The 10,289-nt window shown below is 28.2% G+C and overlaps 1 protein-coding gene across 1 annotated transcript in view; it reads right to left on the minus strand.

The window, feature by feature from the left end:
* The window catches only part of LOC123302346 (plastin-2), a 36,413-nt gene extending 26,450 nt beyond the window's left edge, over positions 1-9,963 (minus strand). Inside the window, exon 1 of the mRNA XM_044885239.1 lies at positions 9,740-9,963. Coding sequence (XP_044741174.1) covers positions 9,740-9,796 — 57 coding nt within the window. The 5' untranslated portion in view covers positions 9,797-9,963. The remainder of the gene's footprint in view (positions 1-9,739) is intronic.
* Between the last annotated feature and the right edge of the window lie 326 nt (positions 9,964-10,289).

Below are 10,289 nucleotides of genomic sequence, written 5' to 3' on the forward strand. Positions count from 1 at the left end.
TTTTTTTAAAATAAATTTTTGAAGCAAAAGCAAAAACTGTCAATCAATGCACCCAGCAAACAATTATTTTCAAAAAATGATAAATTTTCCGTTTTTTGCAAAAATATGAGTCAAAGAGTCATTTAAGGGATATGAAACTTATTTTGAATCGAAAGATAATAGAAAATGCTACAATTTAAAAAAAATTCAACTCCGTAGGACAAAATGGCAGCCAATTTATAAAATTTACTAAATTTGAAATTTTGGCTGTACTATTTGGCGGATTTGGCTAAAATGTTAACAGAAAGTTGTAAGTATTAAAACCTACTTTTTTTATCAGTTTCATTAAAATCAGTCAAATATTTTAGTAACAGTCAAATGAACAGTTTTACCATATGTATGGATACATATATCTATAACTTGGGGAGAACGGGGCGAACCACCCTCCCCCTCAAAATATGAGCTGTAGTTTTGAACATTTACAACAAACCCACCAAATTTGGATATGCACCGATTTCTCCTCTTGCGAATAAAAAATAAAAATGATAAAATTTCTGAAAAAAAGGCCATTTTTGACGCCATTTTGTTGGTTAGACATGTTGCACCACTCCGGGCAAGTAAAAAATTTCAAAAAATACTTATTTTTATGTGAAAAGAAAAACCCCAAGGTTTCGCTGCCCCAACTTTTAATCCACACACATGTCGTAATTTTATTCAACTATATATAAACCACATGAAGTTAAAAAAAAAACTATAGTAACAGGAAAAACATGCAAACTTTGATCAACATTTGTCTATAAAATTATTAACATGGGCTTTCCATATACAAAATTCACATCCCCTTTTTACCCCCTTAGGGGTTGAATTTTGGAAAATCCTTCCTTATCGGATGTACACGTCATACAAAGAACACACTCTCCAAGTTTCAGGTCTTTACGATCAGCGGTTTAGGCTGTGCAATGATCCGTCAGTCATTCAGGACAAAGCATTTTATATGTCTAGATAATGTAAGCACTGATATTCAACATTGTCTATTATTTCAACAATTAACTCAGTCAATTGTTTAATTTCACTTGTTTATTTCGTATTGAGGAACCACTGAGAGATGTGTCGACTATTATGTATTTACTAGAGTGATACCCACCCACTTCGCTGAGTTTAAAAGTAAAGATTAATAAAGATTTCTCCCGCTTATCCCTTTTCAATAACACTCGAAATAATGGTGGGGATTGTTTTACACAGGTAAAATATATAATTTTTTTTATAATGTATAATAGTAATTATTCATTGAGTATATCAGAGAAGATGGCCTTGAAATATTTTATATTGACTATTTTTACAGAAATCTGTAATTTATGGTAATTTCAAATGTCAAATTAAATTTAATTTTTTTAAAATATATCTTTATAAATTGTAGTTCATGTGTTATTCTGATATATCAGCTATATTGCTGTACAGTTTCATGAAAGACCATTCGCTACTTTTAGAGTAACAAACGTTTAACAAACAAACAAACATGCTTACTTTCACATTTATAATATATAGAGATAGGGAAAATGTAAAATGAATGTTAATGTCAAAAAAAATAAAATAAAATGCATATTAATGATTAATTTAAGTTTTATTCAATTTAATCAGTTAGGTATTATTCGATTCAAAGAATTGTTATTTTATCAAAATTTGTGTGTTTTTTTTTGTTGCTAGATATGAAAAATAGACGAACAAAAATTATTACTACACTAGCTTGATACCCGCCCGTTTCACTGGGCTTAAAAGTACCACCGGGTTATAGCTCACTTATCCCCCTTCCATAACAGTTGAAGCGATTATTTTACGCGGCTGAAAGGTATGCATTGTTTTCAATTTTTTAAATTGTAAAAAAGTCATTATTCTTTGAGTATATCAGAAAGGTGGCCATGAATTGTGACATTTACTGCTTTAAAATTTTAATATTTAATTTAAAATAGTAAATGTCAGATTAAATTTAATTTTTTTTTTTAATATTTATATCTTTATAATTTATAGCTCATGTGCTATTCTGATATATCAGCTATATTGCTGTACAGTTTCATTAAAAACCATTCGCTAGTTTAAGCGCGAAAGCGTAACAAATAAACAAACATGCTTACTTTCGCATTCATAATATATAGAGAACAGATAGAGATGATCTCTAGACAATTCTCTAGTGATATTTATTCTCGAAGTAAAAAGTTAGAATTGTCTCACTATAAAATAAATAAACAATACTGTGAATGTTATAATAAGTAATAAAAATTAATAATAAAAAAACATTTTCTAGGTTAGAACACTATTAATAATGCAATTTAAATGAGTTGATAATGATAATATAATACATCAACATCAACTAACATATACTTGTATAGTTAAAGAAGAATGGAGTTCAAGGCAAAATTATTTTAAATACAATTCTCACCAAACCAACCGCATACGAGTATTATCAAGATTATACCATACCATACGTGTACGCTACGACGATACGAGTACGAACTCTGTGCGATCGCGATCATCATGGGTCGCGATTCTTTCTTTTCTCTGTACTCTGTTCGGGCAAATCTATACAGACACACTCAAAAAAAGCACTATTAAACAGCAGAGCTCTATCAATTAAGTCATATTTCTCCCTCGTTAAATCTTTTCTTAGTGTTTTTTTCCCGATGGGTAACCCGGTAGGATATTGTTTAAGGTAGTATGGGTCAATAGTTCATTATTTTTTTCAAAATTTTAAATAGCGTACAAAATTTAATACACACATTACCATAATTTATCATAATAATTAATAATACATAAAATTATATTACAAAAAAAAAAAAATAATAATAATAATATTTTGACATTCATTTGATTAGTTATTGTAGGTATAATTCCAATATAATCGACATATTACACTCTAGAAATCTGCTGTATCATAATGAAAATAATAGATTTGGCAACGTTACAACGGTTTAAAGCGACGAGTTATGACGAGTTAAAAACAATTTTTTGTGACATTTTGTGTCAACGACATCTGTTAATGATTTTAAAAGTTATCATACTCATAATGAAACATACGAAAATTACAATGTGAATTATGAAATATGTAAAGATTTAGATTTTCAAAATCGACCCCATTACATTAACTTCCTCTGGGAAGTTAATTAATAGAAAAGTACGAAAAACCTGATTTATAATACAACCCACCTTCTCGCCGTTTACCTATGATACAGTGCACAAGTCTATATTTTCGGAGAATATATTACTAAAATAAACTATTTTCAAACAATTCATTTGATGAGAAATATACTTTTTTTTGTTTTAATAACAGAACTGTAATTAGTGCAAATTAATAAATTTTGTTATAATTCACAGTTTGGACTCATGAAACAAGATTTAATATTACATTGTATAATTGTGTACATTATCGCTAGTTTGAGATATTTAATTTAAACAAGTTAAAACAAACAATTGACTGAGTTAATTGTTGAAACATCTTGTATAGAAAGTGTTGAATATCAGTGCTTGCATTATTTTTTTATAAATTAGAAGATTTTAAAAACCCAATACAATTATTAAGAAGCCAAAAGACCTCGCACAAATTAGATGTATACTACATTTCAGTCAAAATTTTTTAAATTTTGGGAAATGATAGTTTCATTCTGAATAAAAGTTCCCAAGGTCACAAGTCATGAAAATGACAGGATTTCAAGTTATTATTTCACTGAACATTTAACACTGCTTCTTTTTTGAATTTCGTAACATATTCTTCAAAAAAACAAGAATTAAAAAACAACACCCTTACATTAAAAAACATACGTATATATGTAGTTTTACATATATGTATAGGTATTTGCCTATACACATATAGGCAAATATTATTCAAATAGGTATATTTTGATTTTCCAACTTTAATTTTGCTATAACATGAAATCCTGTCATTTTCGTGACTGGTTACTATAGGAACTTTTCTTTAGAATGACTTAAACTATCATTTCCCAAAATTTGAAAAAGTTTGACCGAAATGCAAATTACATCTAATTTGTGTAAATATTTCAAAAAACCTAATTGAAGCTACTTGCAAATTTTCAACTACTGATCTTTAACAGTTTTGGTGAAAATGGACACTAAAGGTTTGTCTTAATTTGCGCCTTCACGGATAAACAGTGACATTTACGAAAAAATGTTTCAAACAAAAATTATTTTTATATAAGGCACATTTTGTACATCTAAATTTTTGTTCTATCCCGAAGATTTTTACAAGATCTAATTGGCCCAATAAAATTAGCTATTTATTTGTTTTCAGGACCCAATTGACCTTTGTTGCTTATTTACGAACTTAGCCTCACTTTTTATGTTCTTAGCACGATATAAAACTTTCAACTTCATATCTTTTTTCGTTTCTGAGTTATCGTGCTTACGGACAGACAGACGGACAGACAACTGGAAATGGACAAATTGAGTGATTCTATGAACAAATATACCAAAATTTTTTTCTTAACATCAATATTTTGAAGCGTTAAAAACTTGGGACTAAACTTAATATACTATAATAACATATTTCATATTTACATATTATAAAAATTAAAAATCAAACTTATTCGCGGCTTTTAAAAATTTTACAACTCCAAAGTTCACTGGCTCTTAGTCTATTCAAAAACAATGATTAAATTAATCCAGGAATGGATAACTACGTTAAACCTAAAAATCATTTAAAAAAAACTGATAACCTTTATTTTTTAGAAAAATTGCCAAAAACGATAAATTTTATCATAAAAACACAAATTATCAAAAAATAATTGTTTTTCTAAAAAAAGATTTTTTTAAATTTTCAAGATTAAAATTATGTTATCATTAGTTTAAGGTAAGGCTTTCCGGAGTTTATGAATCTAAAATTTAAAAATTCCCAAAACATGTTGACTGTTTATTTCTTTTAAAATACCTTGTGACGTAAATTTTAATTCTTTGAATTAAGGAAAGAGTAACTTTCTAAAAATTTAAAAATTTATCATGGATATTAAGTGACAAAAAATACTATTTTTCCTTAGAAAATACAAAATGATATCAATTCAATATACCGTTCAAAAATTTTGTGGTCGTGAGAGCTTTTGATCGGACTGATTCGAAAAACATTTTGAGTACGCTTTGAAAAAAATTTACAGAGAGCCATTTTCCTAGTCATGTGTGTCGCTTTGATCCTTTTCTCGAAAACTACTCTTTAAAGAACATTTGATGGTGAGTTAGAAAAAATTTCACAGAAAGTAATTTTCTTATCTAATAGTGCGGGGTCCTTTTGAAAGCAAGCTTATAGCCCAAGAACTATAATTAATTTAAAAAGCATTAAGATACGAATTCGTACTCAATAAAAAACTTTTATTTACGAAACTCATATCTAAAAACATTAGCGTAGCGTTAAAATTTGGGAAGGGGAACAGTTTACTTAGAAGATTCAATCCAATTTATTCATTCTTTTTTTTTTTTAACAATACAATATTGTACAGAACGTGTTATTAAAGCTACGTGCTAGTTTTAGCGTGAACGCGTAACAAACAAACAAACAAACATCCTTACTTTGACATTTATAACATATATAGGGATAGGGATGAGGATTAGGACAATATGGGAAAAAAACGATAAATTTCGGATCTAAGCTATATGAAGGTTTTTAATCCAACACCAATGAATTTAGATATGAATTTTCGTACACAATAACAAAAAAATTACGATTTTCATCCCAGAAAAATATCAAAAAATAATAAATTTTAGTTTAACGATGTTCCAGCATGGTATTTGCAGTTTCTATGTTAAAGCAATGGTACAATTTTTTTTTCGACAGAATTTAACGAAAAATTAAATTTAAGAATTTAATAATGCTTACTATTAATTCCCAAAGTTTCAGAAATTTTGACCGTTTAAAATGGGAAATAATTATGCCAACGTCCCAATTTCGATCAATTTACGTCAAAATTAATATCTCGAAAGTGAAAATTAATTTCTAATTTTTTTTTTAGAATTTTATTGTATAAACCTTTTTTTCTACTTTTTCTTCAATATATAATAATATCATAAAAAATAGTTGGAGAGACCGGACATTTTACATGCTTTAAATGGGACATGACCCTCGAAATCGCGAACTTTGTCTTTAAATATCTCGCGATCTAAACGGTCAAAAATTATGAAATTTTAGGAATTCATAAATAAAGCTATTATAAACCCGAGAAAAAAAATTCGGCCAAATCTGTCGAAAAGTGATTTCATGCTGGTACTACCTTAAAAGTGGCATTTCTTATAATGCAGAAAATTTTAAGACGAAATTTTTTTGTATTTTCTTATGCGGCCAATAAAAATTCAAGACACCTATATTGGCAAGTTAAAAATTGTTCAATTTAACTCCAACCACTTTTGGGGGGAAGGTAGGGCGAAAGTACAATCTGTGTCGATTTAAACAAAAATTAATATGCATCATCTCTGGTACTTAAGGTGAATGTCCGTATAGTACAGGCAAAAGAGTTTAAAATTCAAAATGAAAAAAATTCGATTTTTCAGCGGGATACCTAATTAAGAGAAAAATAGTAAGTTTTAACTCATACTTTGGAAAATCCTCGTTTTTCATTGCGGTTTTCATAATGCAGGGAAACTCTTAACGAAGAAAATGCTTGTTCTTAAATTGATGTAGAATCACCTATTTTTGCATTTTCGAAAACCTATTTGCAGCGAAAATTTTTGTACAAAATGATACCGTTAAAAGCTTGATAAAACCGTGTTTTCAAGATTTGAAAGAATTTAACTTTAGCTAGTCTCAGTTTTTTCGTTTTTTTTATCTCTACAATCGTCTATTTTTTGTTTTTATCAAAATACTTTTTCCTTTTTTTTTTTTTTGTTACAAAAACCGGTTTTTCGAACCTTTCTGATTTTTTTAACAACTTCCTACACTCTGATTTTTTAAAATTATGTTTCCTGAAAAACGACTATTTTTCTCCTAATTATCCCGTTGAAAAACCGGGCGGGTTAATTTTTTTTTAAACTGATGTATTTTCTGTAGACTTTTGTTCAAATAAAATTCTATTTATGACGAATTTTTTGTCAAGTAAAGTTACTGAGAAAACAGTTTTGCCCGTCTTGGTAAAAAAATAAACACAAAAAACCTATTCGCACCGTGTGTGAGTTTTATTGGAGGTGTTTCCATGGTAACGATACACTACTTTAATTATAGAATTGTATGGATGCATATATAATTGTATGGATTGCATTTATGACTTACAATGAAAATTTAATATTCTTGTCTCGCAAATTTAAATAAATAATTATGATAATTTACATTTGAAAAATAATATTTGTGCAATTTGATTTCTTATTTTCACAATTTTTAATGCATTAAGTTTAATTATTTTGTGTTTTTCAATAATTTTAATTTGACATTTTCTATAACATTAACATGTAAAGAACTGCAAATGAAAAACAGCCTGCTTTATCGCCAAAATTTTTCACTGGAAGCGCTGGCATCGATTTTATTGCCCCTACCATGACCACGCACACAACGAGTAGCTGTATGTATATAATTTGTATATGTACACATACAATGGCTAAATATTACATACAATAACACGTCCAAATAGTAAACACATATACATATATGAGCATGTTGTTATTAACACAACTACAACGGCCATTCTATCTTAATAAGGGCCAAAGAAAAAATTTCATTCTAAAATTATCCGTGCGCCATTTCGATCTACACTTAAGTCAATATTCCAATCTAATCAATATTAATTAATCACCCATGTGCGTCATATCATGATTGTTTTTTTCCCCACTAAAAATTTCCAGAACCTAACTATTATTTCCTAGAAAAATTAATCATTTTAATCATTCATAATTTTTTTATTTTTAGATTTAATTGAATCTCAGAATAAGTGTAACAGTAGACGGATGACAATGCATTTAATAGGTCTAGTGTCAATCGTAATATTTGACAATCTTTTTAAAACAGTTAGAAAAACTTTTAATTGCAATTGAAAATTAACATATAATTGATGAATATTCATTCAACTTCAAATACCAAGAAAAGTTATACTCCCATCAAATTAGACGAAAGGACCTCGCACACAATATATTGATTTTTGGTTTCGATTAAAATTTTGTTAAAACTATAGATGAAGGTAGTTTTGATCATGCTGATCAAAACTTCTTATGGGCTCAACCTTCAAAAACCTCCTCTTCCGAGCTACGACCCTTCAAAAGTTATGCCTACATGGGAACGTAGCTTGGAAGAGAAGGGTTTTTGAGGGTTGAGTTTATAAGAACTTTTGATCAGCATGATCAAAACTACCTTAATCCACAGTTTTCAAAAAATCTTAACCGAAACCAAAAATCAATGTATTGTGTGCGAGGTCCTTTCATAACATTAATATCAATTTTTCAGAAAATACAAAAGATTGGGAACAATCAAAGTAATTTTTCAGAAAATTTGAAAGACAGACATGGTTTCTGTTATAGAAAATGGGATGGATGCGCTGGTAAGTTAACTCAATTTAAAACAGCTTTTTCAGATGTGCATGGCCATAAAACTGACGAAAAACCCGGCTTTTCTCTGTGAATCCCTCCTAAATTGCTGAAATAAGCCCCGCTTAGAAGCTCAACAAAGCAAGATGCCCACCGGACATCTTGAAAATTGCAATTTTTCTACATCCTCTCAAATTTTCAACCATTCTAAAATGACACTCAAATACCAGAAACACTCAAATTCTTGAAATCGGCAGAAAATAAAATTTACCGGCTTTTAAAGTACTTTCCTACCTAACAAGAATAAAATAATTCAAATTTTGATTTAAGGTTATAAAGGCACTACTGTCACTTTTTTCTTAAATCGTATTTAGAATTTTTAAGGTTGTATGATACCTTTCGAGTAATTAGGTTAAAAGCATTGGATTTTTATATTTCTAAAATAAATAAGCGAATATAACAATACTTAATTATATTTATACCAAAATAAATTTAAAAAATTCACGACAAAATACTTTGAATTTTTCTAAAATTTACGATAATTCACACAAAAATATAAAGCTGTTCTAAATTGTACTTTTTATTGAATTTGTTTGATGAGAATTAAACGTTTCACGAGATTGTTGTGGAAAGGTAATTTACGAATTATTATTAATAGTTAACCAGCGCCGATAATCTAAAGACAGTTCTGAATTCGCCATCAATATTATAACATATTAGAAAAACGCCGGTTTCCGTAGTTATAAACTATTCATTGCAATTAAATCATCAATATTGATTTTTCAAAACAAAAATAGTTTTAACGAAATTATGCAAATAAAAAAGGTTTAGAAAATTTTGTTTAAATAACAAAACACGACTTAAAACAATTATTAATAAGAAACAAATGCATATAAATTTTAATTTAAAAAAATATATGCATTAATAAAAAATAGCCGTCTTACTTTTGCTTACAAGGGCAAAATTAAAAATCAAGTTACTTTGAAATCAATTCATTTATTCATTTCGCTTTTTTTTTTGAGGGGGCGAATAACACACAGCATAAAGTGAGGTTAATGTAAAATTGATTTCACTATACATCGAAATTATCTTATCAATAATTACACAAAAAACACTTTTCGGCTTAAGTTTTATGTTGCGTGCGTAAGCAAGATTAATAGTCGTATGATTTACAAAAAATTGTTGACAAATTTTGAACTGTCACAAAAGGGCGGAGACGTTGCCTGATGTGGACACTTATATGTGAAAATTTGAGACAAACACTCACCATCGTAAATTGTTCCTTAATTTCGGCTTTTTCATCGTTTGTTAAATAATTCGCCATAACTAATTTTGGAATGTCCGCGGTCGTATTGTTTATAAGATAATAAACTCAATATAAAAAAACAACAGAAATTTAAAAAAATAATAAATATAAAAACACTCTTTTTTACAAAAAAAAAATAATTAAAAAAAAACTTCACTACTATTAAATTATACACTGCTCAGTTCACAATCAGCCACAATACTGAATACTGTGAGTTGAGTAAGAGTTCGTGTTTTTACTTGTGTTTTTCATGTATGTTTACTTACTCATCGATATACCGAAGTTTGGAATATGACGACACGATCTATTCCGATCCTGTTCTATGAATGTACGATTTACGTAATCATAGACTAACAAAAATGTTGTTACATAACTTTTATAAGTACTTTTTAAATAATGTCATTAATAAAATGAAATAATTGTTTTATTTTGCAAGGACATGCAACTTTTTTTTTCTTTCATGTTTTAATTCTGTTAATTGCTTAAGTTCCTCAATTATTACACTATATAT

This window comes from Chrysoperla carnea, chromosome X (genome assembly GCF_905475395.1).
Source record: "Chrysoperla carnea chromosome X, inChrCarn1.1, whole genome shotgun sequence".
In the NCBI taxonomy this organism is placed as follows: Eukaryota; Metazoa; Arthropoda; class Insecta; order Neuroptera; family Chrysopidae; genus Chrysoperla; species Chrysoperla carnea.